This window comes from Mustela putorius, unplaced genomic scaffold (assembly GCF_011764305.1).
Source record: "Mustela putorius furo isolate JIRA1106 unplaced genomic scaffold, ASM1176430v1.1 tig00003911_pilon_pilon_pilon, whole genome shotgun sequence".
Taxonomy (NCBI): domain Eukaryota; kingdom Metazoa; phylum Chordata; class Mammalia; order Carnivora; family Mustelidae; genus Mustela; species Mustela putorius.
This window is the reverse complement of record NW_025422058.1, coordinates 3,117,037-3,143,529: the sequence shown is the minus strand read 5'-3', so window position 1 is coordinate 3,143,529 and position 26,493 is coordinate 3,117,037. Positions and strand designations below refer to the sequence as shown.

General features: G+C 41.2%; 1 protein-coding gene across 3 annotated transcripts in view; it reads right to left on the bottom strand.

The window, feature by feature from the left end:
- Positions 1-3,477: 3,477 nt before the first annotated feature.
- E2F7 (E2F transcription factor 7) overlaps positions 3,478-26,493 on the bottom strand; it is a 39,926-nt gene continuing 16,910 nt past the window's right edge. For 2 of the 3 annotated variants that reach the window (XM_045069068.1, XM_045069069.1), the window contains 9 exons: positions 24,846-25,004; positions 23,221-23,355; positions 22,819-22,920; positions 14,403-14,588; positions 13,851-13,923; positions 10,821-11,289; positions 9,505-9,760; positions 7,602-8,023; positions 3,478-6,485 (listed from right to left, as the gene is read on the bottom strand). In XM_045069068.1, the coding sequence (XP_044925003.1) occupies positions 6,315-6,485; positions 7,602-8,023; positions 9,505-9,760; positions 10,821-11,289; positions 13,851-13,923; positions 14,403-14,588; positions 22,819-22,920; positions 23,221-23,355; positions 24,846-25,004 (1,973 nt within the window). In that variant the 3' untranslated portion in view covers positions 3,478-6,314. The remainder of the gene's footprint in view (positions 6,486-7,601; positions 8,024-9,504; positions 9,761-10,820; positions 11,290-13,850; positions 13,924-14,402; positions 14,589-22,818; positions 22,921-23,220; positions 23,356-24,845; positions 25,005-26,493) is intronic. The other variant, XM_004752361.3, reaches the window with a different exon arrangement.

Below are 26,493 nucleotides of genomic sequence, written 5' to 3'. Positions count from 1 at the left end.
GCTGCTTAACCAACTGAGCCACCCAGGCATCCCCCTGCACGAGAGGATTTATAACTGACAGAATCACAACTGGGACCTGGTAGCAAGGGGGTCTGAGAAATTTAGTTCCCAAGCTTTCAGAACCTGTGATAAAGAGCTTGGAAGAGGAATGAAATGAACGTAAGGGTCAATAGACTATTTCTAGGGTCTAGAGCTGTGAGGAGAAGCTGGGGCCAGACTGTGAAAGGACCAGAGAGCCATGCTAAAAGGGTCAGGAAAATGCTGCATGGGATGCTCTTGAAAGCTCAGAAGCAGGGTTATGACAATTCAATTTATTTTATAAGCATTGGTGGGCTTGGTAGAGGCCATTCTTTTGGACTAAAAATGAGGGGCCCCGGGTGGCTCAGTTGAGCGTCTGACTGTTGATTTCATCTCAGGTCATGGTCTCAGGGTCCTGGGATTGGGCCCGGCACTGGGCTCCGTGCTTAGCTCAGAGTCTGCTTGGGATTCTCTCCCTCCCCCTTCATATCTCCCTCTTCCCCTTTATATCTCCCCCTCTCTGCCCCTCCCCTTTCTTGTGCTTGCTCTCTCTCTAATGAATAAAATCTAAAGAAAATAATAATAAACTAAAAAAAGAAGAAACACAGACTATACTATTATTTATTAAACAACTCTTAGGTACCTAAAGCCATGCAACGAAAAAGCCTTCAAAGGTGGTTTTTTGTTGTTGTTGTTGTTGTTGTTGCTTTTTCTTTTTAGTGATTTGTGGTAATTCATTCTCCAGTGTTCTTCCCCATTTTTAATTGGGTACACATTTTATGGAAGACACTGTGAATACAGATATAAATAATGTATGGTCTCTGACTTTAAGAAGCTAATATTGATCCCTTCTCTTTTCAGTGAAGTGTAAGAAAGTTTTAGAGTTGTTTGGTGGATTAATTTATTGCTTCTTAAGGTGACTTTTGCCAAATTCTAATTTTGCACATTAAGAAAAAAAAAAAACGGTCCCATTATCAAACCAGTTTAAAAATGTTGTATATATACTGTATTTCTTCTTGCAAAAATTAAGTCTAATAAATCCTGTAGTAAAAATAAATTAACTGTTTAATTTTAAAATTACACTTCTATTTGACTCTTAATATCTATTAATAGTTGAGTTCTTCAGGGTGTAGTTGGGGAAAGACTGGGTGTTTATATAGAAGAACCAGTTCAGCTGAAGACTATAAGCAGGCTATTTACAAAATGGGATGGAAAGAATGGAAGTTTATAACTATTGTAACAGGATGTTAAATAGCTTGGCTGTAGCACCAAATTCTAATAGATGCGGCATTCCAAAGAATCGATAGAGCAGGTTTTGCAAATAAGTTATGCAACTATGGATTCGCTTCACCATAAGCCTTTAGGTTGAGCAAATGGAAATCAAAATGGATTTTGTGATTTCTTTGGAGAATTGTACTGTGCCTCCAAACACCTCTGCCTCCGAAGCAGGAAGGAAGGGTCATTGCTTGCCTCTCTTCTCTGGGTCAGACTCTGGCTGATGTAGGGCATATGGGTGAGCCAGTAGCTCTGGCAGCAAAAGGAAGGAGATGCTGCTATGAGTTTTGCCGGGGCTTCTCTCCAAGAATCAGGGCAAAGGACACCTCAGGTGGGCTAATGGCAGATGGTCCTAGCCTGGGACTGTTCTAAAATCCTGCCCAAGAGCCTGTGTGGAAGGGACTGCAGGAAAACCAGAGACTAAAGGAGAACAGCAGCTGGAGGAAAATGTATTGCCTGCATTGCGGGAAGTTCAGGCAAATGTTCCCACACTTCGACCTTGCTGGGCTTAGAAATCTATGCAAGTACGAGGAAGGGGAAATGCTCAGTAGAAGCAAAGATCCATGCCCTCTTTGCTCATCTTGAGCCCCAGATGCAGAAGTTTTAAATGCTCATTTGCATAATAAATTGAGACTGTCTTTGTAACTTAAAATGACTGTTAGCAGTTCTATTATTGACTATAACCAGAGAAGACACAGCACCTGACCTAGTGTTCATACTGGGGCGAATGTGTTACCTCTGTTAACCAGGCTTAAAAGGAACACCGGGAGACAAAATCACTTTCATGATTACCTCATGAGTCCTGCTTGTTCAGTACACTTACACCATTAAAGACCAACAAGGAGGGGCGGATGGGAGAAGATATTAGTAGATGCCTGTAATAACAGCGCAACTCCATTATAACATGATATAACGCTAACTGTATGCTAGTGAGATCCTAATACTGGCGTTTGTGTAGAAACAATTTTTTTTTTTTTTTAGAATTTTATTTATTTATTTGACAGAGAGAGATCACAAGTAGGCAGAGAGAGAGGAAGGGAAGCAGGCCCCTGCTGAGCAGAGAGCCCGACGCGGGACTCGATCCCAGGACCCCGAGATCATGACCTGAGCCGAAGGCAGTGGCCCAACCCACTGAGCCACCCAGGCACCCAACTGTAGAAACAATTTTATGCTGTTTTCTCAATCAGCTAGCCCTTGAATGACATGGACTTGGACTGCACAGGTCCACTTACATGGACTTTTTTCAATACATACAGTACTGTAAATGTATTTTCTCTTCCTTATGATTTTAACATTTTCTTTTCTCTAGCTTTATTGTCGGAATACAATATCCAGCACTTATTTAAAATGTGTTGTTATTGGTAAAGTTCTGGTCAACAGTAGACTATTAGTTACATTTGGGGGAAGTTTGTTATGCTGGACTTTTCTGGCATAGGGGTCGGCGCCCCCTAAACCCCGTGGTGTTCAAGGGTCAACTGTATAGGTCTTGTGATAAGGGAGGCTATGAACTGGGACAGGAAGTGATGTGTCAGAATGAAGAGGTCACAGTGAAATAATTGGTGAGAGAGGACTCAAACAGCCCTAGCGAAAGTGTAGGCCCTATTGTAGGGGGTCCTATAGTTCCTCCGTTCACCATTTTGGGGGTTGCTGAGTACCCAGACTGGATTTGATACTGGGGTTTCAAAGCTCTTGTTTTCCCTAGGGCCTCACAATTTAGCAGGAGGGACTGAAAACCACATAACCTAAATGACTCTGCAAGTATAACAAAGAAGGGAATATGAGATGAGGTCTGTTCAGAGTTTACCTGAAAGTGAGGGTTAGCAATAGTATTTGGCTCTGAACTAAGTAAGGGTAGGCATTTGTTAGAATGAGAAGCATTTAACCTTGCAGATGTCATGAGAAGTTGGGAAAGTGATTCTTAGAAGTGGATAAGCCTCAGATTCATCCAGAAGCTCTGAACCTGAGAGTCTGTCTCAGTGGAAATCCGAAGCTCAAGGGCATCATCCTCCTACCCTCTCAAGCTCCTGTACAATTGTAATATATTACGTTTTTTGTTTGGGAACTACCGGGAGGGCTCAATAAAAGGATCGGGTTTCGGAGGGCCTGGTTAGCTGTGCTGCAAGAGGTAACGGTTTTGCTGAAATTGGTACACACGGCCCACCACCAAATACAATCAACATCTCGTGAAATGAATTAATTTTTATTGCTAATTTATAAAGCTTAATATCTTTCTAAAAGAGAAACAAATCAGTTTACATGTAGTAAAGTTACAAGTAGGTAGCTATAAATATAGCCATTAGAAAAAAGAACAGCTAAATAGTATGAAGATGAAAGCAGTAAGCAGCAATAAAATTAATACCTACACAAAACTAGCAGTGCAATAAGATTAGCTGAAAGCAGCTTTACATTGAATAAAAAAAAAACAAAGTTACTTAAATACAGAAATAGCACCTTACAAAAAAGAATTGAGAAATGTAAACTTGGTAGGTAGATTCAAGTATAAACGTTATACTCCCAACTCTTGTACCAGAATGAAAGGGTTTCACAAACCCTGGACAGTGTAGGGCACACATACCTCCCTCATTGCCAAGTCAAAGCTGCATTTCCTTAGCAGGATCCCCAACAATTATTTTGTCTGTTACTAAGTTATACAATGATAGATTCAAGATTGCCATTGCTTCTTCACTACCCCGAATACCCAAGTCTAGCTTAGCAGCTTTGCTACGTTTTCCTGACAGAAACAACCCCTGCATTGTTTTATTTTGATCTTTTTACACATCACAAAGCCACATTAAAAAGCGGACACTGAATACAAAACAAGTTGCTTCTCCGTTTTCTGTTGCTGAGTATGGTCACAAAGTCATAATACTCTGATTTATGGGGTTGCTTCTTCACACCCCCCAAGAAACCGTGAATTCTCTGAGGTTTATATGGTCATATCATGAACAGAATTTTAAAAAAAAGAAAAAAAGGAAAGCAAAGAAGTTAAAATAGTAAGTGGCGAGCGTCCAAAAACAGTGTGGGGAAAATCAGATTGTGATTTCATCTAAATGTAGACCTCACAAGTGAAAATATTTTGTGGAAGTTTTTAAGCATGGTGGATTTAAACATGCTCATACCCTGTGCGGCTAGGGATGCTGTGTGTCCTGTACTTTCACTGAAAAAAGCATATTTTTGTTTAAGGGAACTCCTCATATTAGCTCCGGGTAATAGTTACTGGGAGATTGTGGATTAGAACCATAATTTTATCTGTTTAACACTAGAAAAGATTGTAAAAAAAAAGGAAAAGAAAAAAAATGCCATCTTGTAAACTTCAAAAGTTTAGTGTTGATAAAAAATTTTATATAACAAATTTATTTAATCTGGCTACCTATCTCAAGTTTTCAAAAATCTTGTGGGTGTAATAATGCTAATAGTATCGTGTAGTTAATATAAAGCTACTTTAGTCAGACTCCCAGAGTCTCTTAAATTAATATTTTTATTTCATATAACATTTTATTGGGTCCAAAAATAAAAATAAAATAGAATCCTACACCAAGATTCCAAATCTAAGACAGAAGCTTAAAAAAGAAAGAGGAAAGGAAGGAGGGAAGGAAAAAAAAAGGAGAGAGGAAGGCATTTACTGGAAGAGACAAGATTGAGGTACGTCAATAAACCTAGGAATATAAAGAACTAGTCTGGCTTCTTAATGAAATCCTAAAGCAGTATGGTTTAACAAAGGGGTATTGCATAAAGTTTCCAGAATTGTATTCATGCTAGAACAATGAATCCCTGCACTCACCGCTCTTATTTTTCAGAAACGTTCTGAAAAATAACTGGTTTGAATACTCTTGGATATTGAACATAACGTGTCCATATTCCCTCTTACCCTTCCACAAATAAAGAAAAAAAAAGCCAAAGGAAAAAAAAAATAAAATGATCACCTATTGGTCCTATATCAATTTCTACATCATTATGCTTCAGAATTCTACCAGAAGGTCCCATCTAGGTTCCAATTTTCCATATAATCACTTGCTACCTTCCTGATTTATTCAATAGACAGATATCCTTCAAAGGCATCCATACCTGATACTCTACAGTTAATATTTAAGTTAAAAAAAAAAAAAAAAAACAACCCACGGGGCATGTGGTGAAGGAAACTGCACATGGTAGGACTTTTACAAACGAACAATAAAACCTTAATGTTCACACAGGTCAGCTCTTAGGCTGCTAGCGTTCATCTTGCTTCTCATTCCCAGACAGGGTCAGCACAGTTCATGATAGCAAAGGTGCCGTTCACAGTTATTTTGGTCGTAACATTCCGTCTGCATACACATCTATCCACATTATTAGTAGGTTGTAAGGTAAGTGCAGGGCAAATTATAGGAAGAAAGTATAAACATTCAAGTCGTCATACCCTGAAAAACATGTATTTTGCTGTCGTTGTAAACTTCTTGCACTAAATCCCATTTCAGGAACAAAATAAATAATACCATAGGATTCACAACTGGAGTCGGCTTCCTGATGAAGCCTAAGGAAGCAGTAGCTTTTTATACACTGCAGAAAAGAAGTTACTCTCACCACAGATCTATGCTCAGGGCGAGGGGAAAAACCTGCCAAGAATGCTCACCCTAGTTAAGTGCTAGACGGCCCCCTCCCCCAGTAGAAAAACCACAAGGCTCCAGTAGCCTGTTCAGATCGGCTTCCAGCAATAAGAGGATTCTTGAATCGAAACCACAGAAGTCAGTCGGTGCTTTCACTGTGACACCACGCACGGAGTCTGGACTCTAGCTGATATTAAATGCACAATTAATAACAGTTGCTTTCAAGAATAGATGATTCATGATGATGGGAAGTTAACATTAGAACCAGTGGGTGAAAGAGGACGATGTGTGCCGAAGACCGGATGGTCTGCGTCCTGCTTTGCATTCAGTGTCAGGGCATCACCTGGGATGGGGGAGGTCAGGTCGGGGCGGGGGGGCACCCCTATCTGGCACGGGGCGGGGTTGGGGGGGCCCACACCCGTCTGGCACAGCGTCGGATTAGTCAGCCTCGCTGCTGGGGATTTCAAGTCTCCTCTGCGCTGAGCTAGTGTTTCGTGTCAGATTCCTTTCTCTTCTCCTAAGGACAGGGTCTCCCAGGCTGCCAGGCGTCTTGAAAAATGTCTCACGATGTGTTCGTCGGATGCTCTTGGGGGTCACGGGAACTGGGGACTAAAAGAGCAAACACAAACAGGCGAAGTCAAATTGTTCTCAGTTTCTGAACTAAGCTCTTTCTTGACCTGTGTCAGTACGATCTTTATGCGGCATTCTTCTTTTCGCTTTTCTGCCCCACTCCTCTGCTTTGTCTCCTCCCCAACACTTCCCACAACCGGAAATTCACTTGTTTTGTGTGCGGAAAGGCTGCCTAACGAAGAGGCTGGGAGCGTGCCACCAGCACGACTAGCTGGCTGACATGGGCAAACTACTTAGCCAAGCTGTGCCTCGGTGTTTTCATCCATACAGTGGGGGTGACAAAGGTGACGACTTCACGGGGCTGCATGAATTAGACAAGATAATATTTATAAAGCACTTTGGGCCATGCTAGGCATACAGTAAGTATGTGCGTCTTGGCTCTTTCTCATCACTTGCTACTATGTATCTTCTGTTATATGTTGCATATTGATCTCCTTAACGTGCCCTAAAAGGGCAGGGACGATTATCCTGTTTACTTTCCTATCTTAAGTGGCTGGATGCCTGGCATATGACTGGTGATCAGAGAGCACATTCTCATCACCTTGTTTAAAAACTAACTTGTTTAATTTCAACATCTAGCAAACTTGGGAGCCTCTGACTATTTGTCTAAAATATTTTGGGCCACAACATAAAACTCTGTCTCCGTGAGAGAAAGGAACAACTCTGGACAATGCCTAAGGCACCAACACATGCTTATTGACTACAAATGGGAGTTTGGGGGAAATACAGTACTGATTAATTAATATTGATTATAAAATTCATATATGTACATTTGTGTGTGTGTGCTCTCCTGTCACTCATCTAATGAAATGAAAGCCTGGAGAAAACATCGGAATATTCAGCATTCATCAACAAGCCCCCTGAACCATCCTAGAAATAAATCCCTTTAATTTTAAGGAACATACTGACAACTAAAAAATATTTTTGTCTTCAAAGCACAGCATCTCTAGCCGCCAGCTCCAACAGAAGCTGGGTAGACCCTGACCTGGAGCCTCTGTACTACTGGCAGGAGACTAAAAACAAAGCTCATGAAATGCAGACTGAACTGACCCCATCGCAGAATGATGACCTTCCCGGGCTGACAGCACGACTCACCTGTTGTAATTTTACTATGGGGACAGGATGCCCCGCGTACACAGGGGATTCAGGCTGGATGATGTTGTGTGATCTTGGCATCTCTGGACTCATGTTGAGTGAGAGCGGACCCTGAAGCTGAGGGTCTGCGGAGGGGAGTGCTGATGATTTTGGATTAACCATGTTTGCAGGGCCGATGAGAAGATGAGCTGTTGATCCGAGGCCAGGCAAGCCAAAATTCACAGGTCCCGCATTTGGGAGAGCACCGGGGGCAGAGGAAAGCGGCCTGGCCATCGTGGGAGAATAGAGGACAGGGAAAGAGCCCAGCGTCGGAGATGGTAAGACCATGCAAGGAATGCTGAGGGATGGCAGCTGACCTGAAGGGGGTCCCACGGCATGGGGGTTCTGACCGCCAGATAAGAGCACATTGAAACCATTTAATCCTGAAACAGAAGAACAAGGTGAAAGTCAACAGAATGTACGTTTCCAGCACATGTCCCCCATGGCCCTTCCAAATGGGAACCCACGGTGAATGAATTCCACCTGACCAGGCCAACTCCCTTCCTTGCTCTCCCCACCCTGCACCGCTTCTCCCCAGCAGTGGACCCCCCCTGAAATCCCACCCCACTGTGGGATAATGTGGGGAAGTCAGTGTCTCCGGAGAGAGTCAATTAACATGTGTTCCACCGAATGCAAATTGAGGAGGAAAGTGAACTTGGCTGGGAAAAATTTTATCTTTATTTTTGTAAACTTCAAACAAATTTATATCTCCCTCAACTTGGATCACAGGCAACAAATCCAACAGTATTACTAGCACTGGAATTTGTCACTAGTAAAAAGCACATATATATTCCTATAACATTAGAGCTATGGGAGATTGTTACTAGACTGTCAAGGACATTACGACTTTGAAATTGTAACACTGGAACTACTGTCGGATCTTCTTATTACTATAATTTAAAAAATTATTTTTTCTAATGGTATTTCAATATAATTGGCCTCCTTTGTTATCCTATGTATTTATTAATTCTATGCATTTTTAAAACATTCTGAGGAGGAATCCACAGACTTTACTATAGTGTCAGCAAAAGCTAAGAATCCCAGTGCTGGGCTGTCATTTCCATTCAGCTGGGACTGAGTCTGTTTCTTGTTTATCGGTGTGTCTGCACCTTTGAATATCATGCTTATATCAAACCCTCAGAAAATATTTGCTAATGGAATAAAGAATGTTTTGTAGATAACTCAATAGTAACACCTACCTAACCTATGAAGTGAATGGAAAACTCAGGAAAATCAATTTAAGTCTTTGCATCGAGAGCAGATTTATGTACACAATGCGGGGTCTTAAAAATTAGGGATCTATTATATTTCAGCTTTATTTCAAAACACTGACAGCGTTGGAGTCTTACTGTCAGGCACTATCATCTGAAGTGTTTCAGATGATCAGATTATCTATAAAATGTAATACAGTTTTGAGAGCACCCACCCGGCACAGGTGCCATCGTTAGTGCTGCTTTACCACGAGGATGCCTTAGTATTGAAGTTCATGGAGGTAATGAGTGGCTCTAATGTCCAGCCCTCTCTAGACCCGGCCCTCGACCACAGTGACATGCTGAGTACCTCTGGATATGCAAGACATCAGCACGCTAGCTGTACAAGGTGGCCAAAAGTTTAATGCATTTAAAAAAGATGACTTGCCCTAATTATTTTCATAGTTTCCTTCAAGTTGGCCAAAGTGATAGCAGCCTCTACCTTCATTTCATTGATGGAGGGAAAGAAAGGGCCGAGAGTGAAATGGTTCAGAGGCTGTGTAGACAGCAGCTCACTGATGAACCACTTCGTCAGGTGACATGGAAATGATGTAAAAATCTAATTTATGACCCGACCACCCCGAGGGGCCCTAAGACACAAGGACCCTCCTTACCGGCCGGTGACTGCACGTAAAGGTACTGTTGCAAAGAGGGCTCTTTGGTGCTTTCATTTTCTTTTGAAGACTTTTCGATCTCTGTGTCTCCCGAAGGATTTCCCCACTCAGAAGAAACAAAGCAGTTGGCTGTGGCCTTTGCCGAAGGCTCCTCTGCAGCTGAGACTTGGGCCTCCATGTGAATGTCTTCGAGGGGTACAGAGCCACTGTTATGAGGGGTTCTGGGGGAGGCAACGACTGTGGACTCTGAGGGTTTCTACGTACAGTCAATGAGGAACCGGAAAAGCAAGAAAAATCACAATAGCAGCTTTCTCAACACAGCGAACACATAAACAAACAGGTCAAAGACCAATGTGTGCCACACCGAATTGCGTGTGTCTGTTGTTTCTGTCATGCTTATTACAGTGGTCTGAAAATCATTGTCCCATCACGTACTTCTACAGGCTTAGGATTCTTAAGCATAGACATGATGGAGTTTTAACAATAACAGGTGGCCCTTGTGTTTAGACAGAGATAAATTTCAGAGCTGCTGACACATAAAGGGTGTGGGTTCTAGACTTTGAGTGGCCCAGTAACGACTGCAGGAGGACTGGCCCAAAGCCAGTCTTGGTTATCTAAGACCTATATATACCAGTCAGTCTTTCACTGCCATTCTGCAACCCCAGGCTACATACAAAATTAGAAGGAGTCACTCTGGCAAGAGAAAGGAACAGAAGAGAAAGCATCCTCAGTAACAGACTGATTTCCATGCGGGTGCCTAGTGAACCCAGCACAGACGCCTGCCAGGATCGTGCTTCTGCTTCCTGAGTGTTGGACTGGTCAGATCTTGTTCACCTCTGAATGGCTACTAAGTGGGAGATGTGAACAGCTCATATTTGCGTTCCCTTCGTTTGTAGCTGGGGAAACGGGATCTCTAAGCTGTGATGAGGACAGACACAGACACTGAAAACCAGCAGCCCCCACACTGCCGACTCTGGAGCTCGGGTGCATCCTGGATTCAGATGATTATGTCAGTGACCTCAACTCATTTAAGAAAAAAAGGATAAGCCAAAAGACGGGGAGGAATATACAAACACACTGACTGATTGACTCTATGTGGTAGGATTATGCGTCTTTTTTTTTTTTTACACTTTTTAGCATTTTATGCAAAGTGGGAATTTTATAAAAGTCACTTTTATTATGGTACTACTTTATGGCAAGATTTTATGGCAGAGCCAGTCCTAGGCTTAATTATATAAGCAACACATGAAATACCTCACATTTCAGACTCAATGGCTTATTAGCACCTGTACATCTGAACACCTGAACTCCCTTACCTTGGGCACGACAAGAGCTAGAGGGCTGTCTTCGTAGTCCCTGCTCTGTCTTTTAGTGGCTGGCTCCTCCTCCTGAGGCCTCTTCTCCTCCCCAAGGCGCTTCTGAACTGAGGGTGTGGATGGGTCCCTCTCCGACCCCGAGCTGGACCCTGGGGACAGTCCCTCCTGGAGGCTCCCGTACAACATGAACAGCGAGGTGGAGGGCACGTATACCACCGGCTGGCCGGCCAGCAGGGCTGGTTTCAGGGTCTCCATGTCCGAGGCAGCCAAAGCTGGTGAGACACTCATTCGTCCAGTCAGACTGTTCTGCATGGAGAAGGCCTGCAGGTCCGTTTGGGCCACAGAAAATACTTGGTGTGGTAAAGGATTAGCAGAATATTCTGAGTCAACAGACAAGCCATGGAAAGGAGCAGCAGGGTCCAGGCTGCCTGACGGAGGCATCACTCTCTTACTGACAAAGGCTTTCCTCCTGCAGTAAAAAGGAACATAATGGGTCCCATCAAGTTACCACATTCCACCAGATTCTCTGCTTTCCCAAAGAGAGATGTGCCAAAGCAGAAATGAGATAATGCTGCTCAAGCTGATACTAAAGTGTGTCCCTGAGCACCTACAAGCTGACTCCAGAGCAGATGACCATACAACCTGGACGGATAGTTAGGGATGAGGTGGGTGAGCCCTTGGGGGACTCTCAGCTTAGAGATCACACCGGCTCTCCCCTGCCTCCTCTATGTCTAATCGTTATCAGCACATAGTGACTGCTACCCCATAGCAGGCCCACAGATGACCCATGACTAACACAATATAATAATTTTACATAATTATAATGATAGTTACCCCTTGCCAGTTGACGAGGGAGGAAAAGTGAGTGACTGAGTGATCAGTGACTGATCAGCCTATTGAAGGTCAACCGGCCTGCTTGAATATAAAGAAGACAGGGCTGACACTCAGGCACTGAATGACATTCTGGGTAGAGAGCCGAGACTGGACCAGAGGTTCATTTAAAGGACACATCTGGTTTGTCTCAAATCCACTGTGCGACAAATGGGAGTGGGCAGTGAGTGAGGAAATAAAGTTATCTACTAAATTATTTTCTGTCATTCTTATTCTGCTCAGAGTTCCAATTTTTAGGCACAATTCATTCAAAATTAAGCCCTATTTAATAGATTAAAAACAATGTCTGGGCCTTTTATACAGGAAGATTTCTAAATAACCAAAAAACATTTATGTCATTAGTGTATTTTGGGAAATAGATGAGGAAAACCCGTTTAAGACTCCTTTAAGAACAGTAAACAGAGGGGCGCCTGGGTGGCTCAGTGGTTTAATCCTCTGCCTTTGGTTCAGGTCATGATCTCGGGGTCCTGGGATCGAGCCCCACATCGGGTTCTCTGCTAGGCAGGGGGCCTGCTTCCTCCTCTCTGCCTCCTCTCTGCCTGTGTCTCTGCCTACTTCTGATCTCTGTCAAATGAATAAATAAAATCTTAAAAAAAAAAAAAAGGAACAGTAAACAGAGGAGAGGGATTTCTTTGAGCCTTTTTGATGGAATCAGTAAGATGTACTTTGCCTTGTCTTGTTGTCCACATGCTGCTGGGAATCAGATGGAGGGCCCTGGGCTGCAGAGATGAGTAAAGCTCTCTGGCCGCAGCCCCTCTGAATGAGAAATCACTACTACTCAGCTCTGTGAAGCTCAAAATACCCATACTGAATACATCCCCCACCGTCCTACCTACCTCCAGTCATCTACCTTCACCCTCTGTATCTCCACCAATAGCAGCACCATCATCTGAGACCTAGGTGTCCTTTGTGAGGCCGCTTTCTATCTTGATGAGTTGTGCTGACTCACCGTCTTACATTGATTTCCACTCCTTTCCATCTGCAGCTGACACAGCTCAGACCTGCACCAGAATGGCTGCAGATGGGCCATTCCGCCTGCTTCAAACAGCCATAGTGTTCTCAAGGAAGTCTGCTGTAGGTCTTTACTGTCTGTCTCATAAACCCAAACTCTTCTACCTAGCTTCTAAATTTTTTTTTTTTTTGCAAGTTTGACCTATTCACCTCCAACACCCCGAGTTCTTTTTATGAACGAGGTTTCCTTTTGCTTTCCTATTTGTACAAATCTTTATGGCTAAACTTATCAGTGTATGGTCCCCATACTCCCTGACCCTTCCTCACAATCTGTTTCTTCCCAAATCAGTCATTAAAATCCTCTCTTATTCCCACATTAGCATTTCTTCTGCTTCCCCCCATAATATGTGATTTCTTTCAAAATCAGACCCAAAACTTGAGTCTGATGGCCTGGGTTTGAATCCTGGCTCTATCCCTTCTTAGCACTGTGCCCTTGGGCAAGTTATTTAACCTCTTTGGGTTTCTGTTTCCTTTCTGTAAAATAAAGATGCGAGTACCAATCTCAAATGACTGTTGTTGTGATTAGATGAGTTACTACACATAAAACTTTCAGAATGGGACCTGGTGGTTCATAAACAAAGTTAGCTACAGCAATGACAAATGATTCCAAGAACTACAATTATTGGTTCTCAGGGCCATGTTAGTAGTAAACTGTCTTTTATCAATGTATTTATTTTTATTTTTTTCCCCTATAAGCTTTCACTAGCTTAGGGTATAAATTTTTCATACTTTTTTGTCCCTGATGCTACACCCAGCACAATGATGAGCACAAAGGGAAAACCCAGAAAATTCTTAATGTACAAATGGCTGACTTAGGAGCAAGACTGCTAAAATTTACATTCTGATAGGTGGCATTTCAATGGAGTCAAAGTTAACACCAGAAAATAGAAAAGAATACACTCAGGGCACCTGGGTGGCTCAGTCGGTTAAGCGTCTGCCTTCGGCTTAGGTCATGATCTTGGGATCCTGGGATCAAGCCCACATTGGGCTCCCTGCTCAGTGGGGACTCTGCATATTCCTCTGCCCCTCCCCTTGTTCATGCTCTCTTTGTCTCTCTCTCACTCTCAAATAAATAAAATCTTAAAAAAACAAAAAAGAATACATTTAGAGTTTTTGAAGACTACTCACTGTGAACTGTCTTCTATTTTCTGTCGGTAAACAGCTGCCAGACTTCCAATTTCTAAGGAGTAGCCACCTGACCCTGAAAAGAAAAATAAAACTCTAACAAAATATGGCAGGGGATTTATGCACACCAATTATATACAGCTGGATTCATTATTCACTGCTCAGAGATTATAAGATTATCTGAAATCCATTCCGATTTTGATTCAAAGAGAGAAATTTCCAGATGCTAGCTGTTAATGGGGAATTTAGGTCTTATCAATAATTAGAAAGAAAAAAATGCAAGTGTTGCTTTGTAAATCTGATGAATGTCTGACATGCATCAAACAGACCAACCCTGGCAAACCAGCTAATCTTCACTGGTGGACTAGGATGAATTTCAGGCATGGGGCCATGTTCACTTCCTGTGAAGCAAGCAACTCTTTTACCCCCAACCATCATTTCACTTCAGGTAAGTGGAAGAAACAGGCAGGGCCTAGAGTCAGCTTATTTTAAAATGCCTGGGTAGAGTGACTGTTACAGGACAACTGATTCCACAGAATATGGAAAGGCAGATACCTTGTTCCTCTTTATAAGGGCTGCTGGGCTCCGAGTTCACTTTCCTCTGGATCCTCTCAGAAGCCTGAACTGTGCTGAAAGAACCATGTCGAGCCAGCCTCTGTTTTGCACAGACTTGAATCTGGCCATATGTTTCTCTTTTCAATTCTGGTAAGACAGATGCAGAAACATCCACTAGTTCTTCATCTAAATAAATGAGAGAATTGGTAGTGTTGTTATATAGCTGTAATTCTGGATAATTTTAGTCTTTTAAAGATATAGCTTTGAGAGCCTGTAATTGTAATGGAGCTTCTCTATAAATTAAAAACTAAGACAGTCAAAGGAATTTTATGAGCCTTGTCTCAAACCCCAATTTCTTTTGATGTACTAATTTTTTAAGAGTTAGTAAAAGACTATAAAGTGAAACTGAATCCACATATATTCTAAAATTATCTAAACTGCAACAAAAATAGAGCAAGATGTTCTCCAACCCAAATTAGAACGGACCTGACATTTCAGATGCTTTCTCTGGGCAGAGATATCAAAGGAAAACCCAACCATGCTCAGCCCAACACACAGATTAAGAGATTTTAACACTAATTGAGATCAGCCTCTTAGGCCACAGCTCTACCACAATAAGAATCTCTACTTTCTATTATGTTGCTTTATTATGTCTTTCTTATGCAGTAGTAAGCTTAGTTACTAAGTGACCAAGGGAATAAGGTCAGCAAAACCGTCATGGTTGAAATGCTGCAGAATAGTAAGAATAGAAGCGTTAAGAGGCCCATTTTATGCTTAAGGGAGCCTGTGTAAAATCAGGACAGAATTTTCTAGGTAGAACCAGGCCTATTTTCTACAGAGAAATAGTTTCGGGTGCTCAGTCATTCCTACCCTGTTCATTTGTGTGATTTTTCTAAGTTCAAAGCATGCACATTTTAATTATAAGACTAATTTAATAAGTGGAAGTCTCAGCTAGACTTACATTTTCTAAAACACACAAAAATTTTTAAAAAATCACTTATACAGTTTTTCTCATAACAAAACCCTCCAAAATGCTATTTCTAGAAAATAAAAAATTACAAAATCAAAAAGAAAATGGGTCAAGATGGTAACAGGGAATACATTTACCCTCCTGCCTTAAACACAGTATCAGACAAAACAAAACAATGGCTCTCAAGACACTGGACAGTAGGAAAAAACAGGCAGTGATCCTCAGAGACAGGAATCAAATAAGGTGAAACCAATATTGCCCTCACTTGCTGCCCAGAGAATATTTCCTGGTTGGAGTATAGGGAAGGGAACCTGGACAGAGATTGGAAATCTCTCCAACTTGAGGTTGGAGCTGGAAGCCAAGGCAATCCAGGGCAGCTAGAGTTTGCAGGGCAAAACTCCAGGGAGGAGAGCCATACCAAAAGAATGCTCAAGATCTGCAGAAGGTTCCCCCCTCCCCTGCCCCACTTAAGTGTTTAGTGGAGTACTCATGCATATGAGACTACCCAAGGTCAGGAAAGGAACCACTTAAAAGGAGAAGAAGGAATAGTGTTTGCAGCTCATCCAGGACTGGGAATAGTGCCTATTGCCAATAGCCAGCATGGAAAAATCTCCTAATTCATGGATTACTGGTTAGAATACCCTAAAAAGGGTATTATTGCCTCAATAGTGAGGGTAATGCACTGAAAATGAACTTCTAATGATCCTGTCTACCAAAGCTTAAAAACAAGACCTGAAAGGTTCACTGTTTCCAAGCAACTTCACTACATTGCAGAACAAAGCTGAAGAACATTTTTAGAAATACTGGAATATCTAGCACTCAACAGTATGTAAATCTCACTGTCTCGTTTACAATTATTATCAGGTACACAAAAAAGCAGGGAAATATAACCCACTATGAGGACATAAATCAAGGAAATGGATTCAAAAGTGACACAATGATAGAATTAGTGGACAGGCACATTAAAACAGGTATTATGATTGTATTCCATGAATTTAGGAAACCAGAAGAAAGATTAGGCATATTAAGTAAAGACACTGAAAAATATAAAGACTCAAGTTAAACTTCGAGTGGTTAAAAACCATAATGCTAGAGAAGAAAATACAGGGGATTAATGGCAGATTAGACACTGTAGGAAAAAGGTAGTGAACTTGAAGACGTAGCAATAGGAACCATCCAAAATGAAGCACAGAAAAGAGAATGAAAGAAACAAAACATCAGAAAACTGTGGGATAATTTCACACAGTCAAATATAAGCATAACTGGAGTCTCCAAAAAACAGAAGGGAAAGAAAAAAAGAATCGAAAAAATAAGGGCTGAAAATTTGTCAGTCGATAAACACTTCCAACCCATAGATCCAAGGCCAACAAATCCTAGTATAAGAGACATGAAGAAAGGAACATCAAAGCACACATACCAAATTGTTTAAAACCAGTCAGAAAGAAAATCTTAAAAGTAACCAGAGAAAAAGATGCATTACATATGGAAAAGGAAGATGATGATAGATTTCTAACCAGAAATAATCTAAATCAGAAGACAGTGGAGTGACTTCTTTAAAGTACTGAAAGAAAAAACCTTCATCCTAGAATCCTTTACCCACTGAATATATCTTTCAAAAACAAAGAAGGGTGCACACTTCCAGTTACATGATAAGTACTAGGGATGTAATGTCCAGCATGATGGCTATAGCTAATACTACTGTCTGTTACATTTGAAGTTGTAAAGAGAGTAAATCCTAAGAACTTTCATCAAAAGGATGAGAATAAGGAAATTTTTTTTTCTCTTTTCATTGTATTAAATATGAGATAATAGGTACTACCTAAACTTATTGCAGTAATCAATTCACAATATATGTCAAATCATTACACTGTACAACTTAAACTTACATGTGATATCAACAAGCATATCTCAATAAAGTTGGAAAAAAGGCAAAATAAAGATGCTTTTAGACACAGAAGAGCTGGAAGAAAGAATTCATCACTGACAGATCTGCACTATAAGAAATGTTAAAGTCCATTAATGCAAGAAAAACGATACCAGATGGAAAGAAATCTACATCTACAAAAAGGAATGACAAGTACCAGAAATGGTGACTACTTGGGTAGATACCAATTTTTTCCCCTTATTAAATCACTTTAGAAAACAATAGACTATTTAAAACAAAAGTGATAACAATGCATTGTGGAGTTTTTTTTATTGTTTTTTTTTTTTTTTAAGATTTTATTTATTTATTTGATAGACAGAGATCACAAGTAGGCAGAGAGGCAGGCAGAGAGAGAGAGGAGAAAGCAGGCTCTCCGCGGAGCAGACAGCCCGATGCGGGGCTTGATTCCAGGACCCTGGGATCATGACCTGAGCCGAAGGCAGAGGCTTTAACCCACTGAGCCACCCAGGCGCCCCATTGTGGAGTTTTTAACATACAGAGAAGTAAAATATTTGGCAACAACAGTACAAAAGTCAGGCAGGGAGAAATGAAAGTGTGCTATTGTAAGGATCTTATACAGTATGAACAGTATAATATCATTTGAAGGTGGCCTGTGGTAAGTTAAAGGTGAATACTATAAACCCTAAGGCAGCCATTATTATAACACAACAGACTTATAGCTAATAAGCCCATAAAGCTAATAAATCAATAAAGCCAGTAAAATGGAAGCATAAAAAAATAATAAATCCCAAGGAAGGGAGAAAAAGAGTAAAAATGAACAATGAGCAGATTGGACAAACTGAAAAGAAATAGCAAGATAGACTAAAATCAAACATCAATAATCACATAAAATGTAAATGATCTAAAGAAGTCAACTGAAAAGCAGAAATTGTCAGATTAGATTAAAAAACTCTTGTCTGTAGGCTACCTACCAGAAACTCACTTTAAATATAGATACCAAAGGTTAAAAAGGAAAGAATGAACAATATACACTATGATAACTAATCAAAAGAAAGCTACAGTGACTATATTACCATTAGATAAGGTAGATTTCAGAGCAAAGAATAACATCAGGCACAAAAAGACATAGTGATCAATCTTAAATGTTTATGCTCCTAATGACAATTTCAAATACACAAAGCAAAACTCGAGAGAGCTGGAATTAAATCAGACATTTCAACATTCCTCTATCAGTGATTGATAAGACAAAGTTAGTGAGGATATAGAAGAATTAGACAACACAATCAACCATTTGATTGATTGATTTGATTGATAAGTTGTCATTTATAGAAGATTCCACCTAACAAAACAGAAGATACATTCTTTTAAGTACATGTGGAGAGATCATATCTGTACCATAAAACCTCAATGAATTTGGAAGGATTCAAATTATATAAAGCATATTTTCTGTTCACATGGAATGAAGTTAGAATCTATAAGAAAAAATTCTGAAAAATTCCAGAAATTTGGAAATGAGCACACACATCTAAATAACTTGTAAATCAAAGAAAAAAAGGGGAATTAAAAAAAAATTATTTATTTATTTGACAGAGGGAGAGAGAGATCACAAGTAGGCAGAGCAGCAGGCAGTGAGAGGGGGAAGCAGGTTCCCTGCTAGCAGAGAGCCTGATGCGGGCCTCGATCCAAGGACCCTGAGATCATGACCTGAGCTGAGAGCAGAGGCTTAACCAACCCACTGAGCCACCCAGGTGCCCCAAAAAGGAAAATATTTTAAACTGAAAGACAAAACACATAAAAATTTGTGGAATAGAGATAAAGCCGTACTTACAGCAAAATCTATAGCACTAAAAACGAAAAAAAAATTATCTTGAATAAACTCCATTTCTACCTTAACAAACTAGAAAAAGAGTAAATTGAACACAAAGTAGAAGAAAAGATTACTAGAGATAACCTCAATAGTCCTATCGCTACAGAAATTGAACCTTTTGTTAAAAACCTTCTTATGTAGAAAACTGCTCACCCACATGGCTTCACTGGTGAATTCTACCATAGGAAGGCATGTATGTGAATATTCATTTAGCTTTATTTCTAACAGCCCAAAACTGGAAATAATCCACATGTCCACTGACAAGTAAATGAATAAAGAATGATATATCCATACAATGGAATACTCAGCATATAAAGGAATAAAATTATTGATACATGCTACAATATTATTAGTTTGAAAATATGCCAAATGAAAGAATTTCAATAAAAAGAGTATACAAACAACAGTCAATTCTTGTTTTTCATGGCAGTTATGTTCTATGAAGTTACCATGAACAATGAATTAGCAAATACTGAACCATTGCTCTTAGAATAATAAAGGGTTAGGTTGCTGCCAGCCTCTGGTCACATTTTTATCAACTGATAAACACATAAACCTGTTGTATATGTGTTTATTGTGCCTTATTTAACATATATAGTTGATCCACTAGCACTGAACTCTTAGCCAACAGCACTAGAACACACGCCTGAATGGGGCTCCTCTAAGATATGTATTTCCTGTGTAAGACACATCACTCCTTCTTGCACTCGAAATTGTTAGCACTTTAGTAGGACGCTTGGGAACTATTTTAACAGCAAAATCCCGAACACAGAGCACAAAAATGTGAAAACATGGCACTAAAAAGACCACGAAAAGGACACTCGTTTAGGGTAGGAGAGCCATGTGGAAATGAGTATGAGAAACAAGAGAACAGAGTGTTTCCTTGTTTGACCTCAGCTGGGAGCACGGGTATGCTCTCAGCCAAAATTTTTTGCCACTTTGCAGGTCTGTGAATGACTTGAGAAAATACTGTGAGTACTGATTCTGGAATTATCACGTAATTTTAACATATAAATTTGCAAATATGCACTTTAAATGATGAGCATAACTCTATATGAGCCCCTTATAAAATTTTTTAGAAAATATGTACAAACCTAGAATGAAAGAGAGCAATCAGTGGTTGCCCTGGGGTTGGGGTTGGCGGGGGTGAGGGGCAAGGAGGGAGGAATTACAAAGGGGCAGGAAACTCTGGAGGGTGATGGGTTCATTATCTCGACTGTGGTGACTATTTCACAGGGGCCCACACAACACAAAACTTACCAAATTGTAATTTTAATGATGTGCCATTTATTCTGTGTCATAAGATCTCAAAAAAGCTGCGAAAGGATGAAAAGTCCATGTGGTAGGAAGGAGAAGAGGAAAAGAGATATTTATTAAGTTTATCTGAGTGGGAATCACTACTCAAGGAGTGAAGGAAAGTGAACTAAGAACATCAAAGGTAACTTTTTTGAAGTTCAGATTTGATGGCTGGGTTGATGATGACAGTTGTATTGTCAGTAACGAAACCAGATATACAGAAAAAAGATCAGTTTTCTGTCAGGTAGAGAAAGCGAGTTCATGTTGAGGTTCCTGACCAGGTCCCAAGTCTTCTTCTCCTTCTGAGAGCAGAGCTGTTCCAGCTGTTATCCTTTTGGTTACACAAATCCCTTAATTTCCTGACTCCTCAACCCCAGCTCGGTTCCCTGGCTACCTAGTTTCTTCAATGACACTACCACTTTTGAGTCCCTCTTCTGCTTTAATTTATCTAAAGATCCTTCGTCACTTCTGCCTGCTACATTTAGGCTAAAGTTCTGGGTTTATTTTGAAGATTTCCAAAATGTGGTTCCAACCAATCACATTTTATGTTTCATTATTCCCTATCCCCAGCCCTCCACTTAAATCAGGGCGATTGTTCTCTAAACACACACCAAATTTGTTTTTAGGTGTCTGTTCCTTGAATTGAAAAGCTCTCTTTCCCTCCAAAACCCAACAGTCTTGTCCATTAAAACGTAACTTATATCCTCCCTGAGTTCCCAAAGAGCCAGGACGACCATGTGTACTGCTTAATTGTTCTCTAATTTTCAAATGTATGCTAATTATACCTTCAGTAGAAGCTCATAATCAACAAGAGTAAGTAAAAGCACTGATCTGGGTCTAACAGGTAATCATGGATGAATAAAGACCAAGTCTGCTTTTAACTCATTAGGACTCTACCTCTTCAGAAAACAGTTCCTTAAATGTCAATTCCTTAAAATTTTCCCCCTAAAATTCCTTATAATTCCTTAAAATGTTAAGCATAGTGCTACCATATGAGCTATCACTTCCACCCCTAGATATGCCGATGAGAGATGCATAAGATGTCCATATCAAAACTTCTACATCAGTGTTCAAAGCAGCATCATTCACAATAGCCAAAAAGTAGAAAAAATCGAAATGTCCATCAACTGCTGAATGAGGAAATGTGGCATGTCCATACAACAGTGTGGTATTCCACAATGGAAAGCAAGGAGGTAAGGACACACATTCTAATGTTGAAGGACCTTAACAATACTGTTCAGTAAAAGAAGTTGGTCACAAATGACTATATGTTGTATGATTCATTTATAGGCAATCTCTAAAATAGGTAAATCTATAGAGATGGAAATATATTAATTATTTTCCTGGTGCTGGAAGGGAGAGGTTGGGAAGAAGTGGAAAGTGCTAATGTGCACAAGGTTTCTGTTGGGGACTGTGACTTTGTTTTCCAAGTAATTGCGGTGATGATTGCACAACTCTGCACTAAATTTAAATTGATGAATTATATGAATCATATCTTAGGCAAAATTAGATGTTCATGCAGTTGTTAAAAATTCAAAAAAAGAAAAAACCAAACAAACAAAACAGACCTAGTCTGGTTTCAAATTTGTAGAGCTGCGGTGGAGGGGCGGTTGGGGGGGGCGGGTAGCGGCGGCTGCGGTGAGGACAACGATGGCAAGACTGTACCAACCTCCCTGAGTACAACAGGACAATATTAAATCACAATAGCTCTGGAGAGACAGTCTTTGCTCTGGGTGACCAGGGAAAACTGGAGGAGTTGACATTTGAGCCAGATCTTGAAAGATGAGTAGAATGGTTGCATGTCGAAAAGAAGAGGGCTTCACAGGTGAAAGAAATAGAAGCCAAAGCCAGAGGAGTGGAAAACGGCAAAGGTGTAGAATTCATGCAGGCGGGGATGGTGTCATACACGTCTTTAAACCTCTCGTGGCATTTAGTATAGTAGCTGAGCACGGTCCGCATGCAGTAAGTACTTGCTGGGTTGAATTAGTTATACTTGATTTTAAGTGGTTTCTTCTAGCTCCTAAGTGAATAATGTATTCTAAGCGAGGTAGAGAGCTATATCTTTTATAAGCCTGGGTTAAGTGGCAGGAATTTATGCCTCAAATACCAAAATTGGAAGGGTAATTTAAAAATAACTTTAATGGCTTTTTTTTTTCCAGGCAGCATTGCTGTATGTAAAGTAGCTGGTACAGTAGGATCTAGTCCCCAGTTGCTCAGATATTACCCATCAAATAAGGAGAAGATAATACCCTTTCCGCTCTAGTTTAGTATAATTATAACATTTGTAACCTGTTAAACAAATTACCAAAGATGTGTTCATTACATCCATGCCATATTTAGAAGCCATCTTTACCACATACTCGTTTCGTGATAGTAACTGATACAATTTTTACATTACCTGGAGTTTCAAAGAAAAATAATGCTTTATTCTGCTGGTGCAGAAACCACCAGAGTTCATAAGAAGGGTTATTTTTAATCCTTAAGCCCAAACTTCCAGGAGCTTTGGAATAAAATTAAAAAAAAAAAAAAAAAAAAAAAGCTAATGAGCTATAATTTAATAGTTACAGAAACTCCTACGTCAAAAGCTCTCAGGACTTCCCTTCCAGCGGGATGTGGGCTGTGGCACACACCACTTACAGACAAAGGTTCGCTATTTCGAGGGATACCACTAGACTAATTTTGAATGTGACGTGGGTTATGGAAATGAAGATCAATCTCACTGGGTAGAAGATGCATGAGTTGGAACAGGAATTGGGGACTGCAAATAAAAAAGATGCCTCGAAAAACCACCCGACCTTACCACTGGAACTGAAGTCCACAGGCCCGATCCATTTGAAGGCTGGTTTACGGCCTCGCTCTTCTGTCACGTGCACTTTCTTTATTAGAGCCAAGCTGGTCAGAACATTGGCTATATCATAGAGGCGTCGTACCTTTGCTTAAAGATATAAAACACAATTATAGTCACGCCATCTGTGACACCACTATATTTTAGTTGATGTGACAGGTCACTTTCCTCAGCCACCATATAAACCTCCAGCAGAAAGCAGCGGGGTACAGCAGAGGCCGACGGCTCTGTCGTGCAGTCACCTGGGATTTATGTACCTGGTGTGTCCGAAGACACATTCTAAGGGAAGGTCAGTGTGTCTTTCCTCTTCCACAACTTCACAACCCTTGTATGAGGCACCTGGTGACAGGCAGGGAGCGCTGAGATGGCAAAAACACCAAGGGAGGGACAGGGGCTGTAATTAAAGGCTTAGGGAATGTAATTCTGCTATGTGGCATGTCAAAAGCTTGCTCTGAGTTTCTCCCAGCAGGAGGTGGTGGCACCAGCTTGAGCAGGCCTCAAGCAGGCAGCTGGCCTGTGAAAATGACAGGGATGTCCCAGAGCTTCCTGTGAGGCTGCACTCCGGGGCACACAAGAGGGTTTGGGGGTCATGGTGATGAGTTTCAGCTGTGCCAATGACAGGTAGCACCTCACCTGAATCCTAGTGTCTGGCTCCCTAGTGGGGGAGGAGTGGGATGGGCATTCCCTGAGTCTTAGGAAGTCTGGGGAGAGACATTTGAAAATGCAGGTACTAGAAGAGAAATTCAGCAGGGGTGATAAGGCATTCGACAGGCAGGGCAATGCCCACAAAGTAATTTCTATTTAAGAAATTGATTTATAGGTAGGAAACCCACATGACCTTGGGCTAAGATCAAGCAAAGGAGCTGTGATTATGGTTCAGAAACATCAAACGTTCACCCCAGATGTAACCTTCTTCCCAATCCTGATAGAGCTGAATTTTATCTACTCATTTCTCCCACAGGTTGGCTATAATTCCACTGGAAACAGACAATGCAGAGAAAGCTGAGCTCCTGGCTTCCCAGGGCTTGAAAGGGCTACTGGTAGCCGAGGGTATTTGGCTCCAACCGAGGCTTGACAGGAAAAGAAGATGCCCTGGGTGTGAAACTCAGAAACTCTCTCCTTGCCCAGTAGCTCTGTCCCACCACCCCTACCCTACCCTGGTCATTCCTCTGGTTCTTACCTGCAGACAACTTTCATGTCCACCCATCAGAAGAGAAGGCAGGGGGTGAGGAAAAAAGGGGAAAGAAAACTCAGACATTCCGTCTTGGATGCAGCGATACTAAAGAGAAATGCAAAGTATCTTACACCCTCCCTGACCTGCATTTGTGGGATGGCATTCTGCTTCCACCATCCCCTCTGACTGCTGAGGAAAAGGCATCTGACAGAACTTTAATGGGAATTCTGGTATTTACTAACTTACCTCTCACAGCACCTTTCAAGAACCTTTATGAGTGCAGGAAAGACTGCACTTCTTAAGAAAAAAAAAATTTTTTTTTTCCAATCTCAGAGGCAGAAAATATCAACACATGAACTCCCACCCTTTTTGCACTGATAAGTCAATTTAGGTGAAGATAACTTACTTTTAAATTTACTATGGTCCGGGGTATCCTGGCTTTCTTCTATCAGTATTTTGGCAGCGACGTCGAGAGTGACAATCTTGGTTTTGGACACGAGGAACAGCATGACAAACTTCTGGCTCATAATTCTCAGAGACTTGTCTTTTCTACTGTTTGCAGATGCTACAAAGGGAATGAAACAAAAGCATGAAAACATATAATTTACCACATGAAAGACGGTACTTGGGGTTTGCCAGAACTGCGAACTCTAATAGCAGATGCAAAGATCACTCTGGTAACAGGCAGAAGCTTACTGGACACACATCACAAAGAGATGGCTGGTAAAGAAATGAGATGGACATCTTTTTCTTTCCTTTTTAAGTAATTTCTATGTCCAGTGTGAGGCTCCAACTCATGACTCTGAGATCAAGAGTTGTAAGCTCTACTTATAGGCAGCCTGGTGCCCGAAGAAGTGAGATAGATTTTCAAAAGATTTTTTATTTATTTATGAGAGTGAGAGATCACAATTAGGCAGAGAGGCAGGCGGTGGGGAGGGGGGGAGGTAGGCTCCCTGCTGAGCAGAGAGCCCGATGTGGTGTTTGATCTCAGGACCCCAGGATCATGACCTGAGCCAAAGGCAGAGGCTTAACCCACTGAGCCATGCAGGCGCCCTGAGATGGGTTTTCTAATGGCCTGTGCAACTCCTCTCCAATAGGCATAAACTCTGAAACGCATAATTGAAACCACTCATCATGCTTTATACTCCCACTTCATAGAATATACAATCCATGAGGTAGTTTTCCTGAAGCAACTTTTTGAAAAGATTAATGGGGAAGGAAAATAGGAGAGGGTAGACTTCAGGGACTATTTTCAGAACATCAGCTCTTCCCTTAAGGGCGAGAACACTTGTTTTTATTTCTCTGTGCCTACAATAATTTGACTGTCTGAAACACAGTAGGCGCTCAGCCCTGCCATTGCTTTTCAGAAGGAAGGAAAAAAATAAGCTAGACATGAATACGAAACACTGATCAGACGTGTGCTGCTGTCGAAGGCAGGCGACCCATCCCTGACAGATGGCTGTCTCCTCTGGTTATTAGGATAAGAACTGGCTCAGGGGGTGGTGCTAAAACACACGAGGCAGTAAATCTAATGAAAACGAGGCCCATGTTTCCATTCCTGTTGTATTTGCAAGTGAAACGTGATTGCCACTTGTACTTTATCGTCTTAGCAATGGGGTACAGGGTGAGAATGATGGAGACCAATGGTGACAACAGGGAGAGGAGACATAGGAGCTGACGGGGAAGAATAATGGAGACATACATTTAAAAAATGCTGCATCATATGACAGGAGAGATTATCTATCTTTCTTATCAGCATGTTCTCCTACCTTTTCTAAGTAATCTACTCTAAGCAAAAAAATTGAATTCTCTGAAAAGATGGCTTCTTTCAGAGCAAAATTTCCTTAAAGGCTCACAAACGGATGTCAACATGGGGCTGTCATTCTGAAATGGAGCACTGTCCGTGATCTTTGGTCCAAACATACCCAATACCAAACAAACTGCCACTAGACAGGCTTGAAGTGAGGCTGAGGGGGACGCCCAGTCAGGGAGCCATCTGTCTCCCTTTCTTCAGTAGATCAAATCAGAGGGCATCTCCCTCCAGGGCTGTCAGT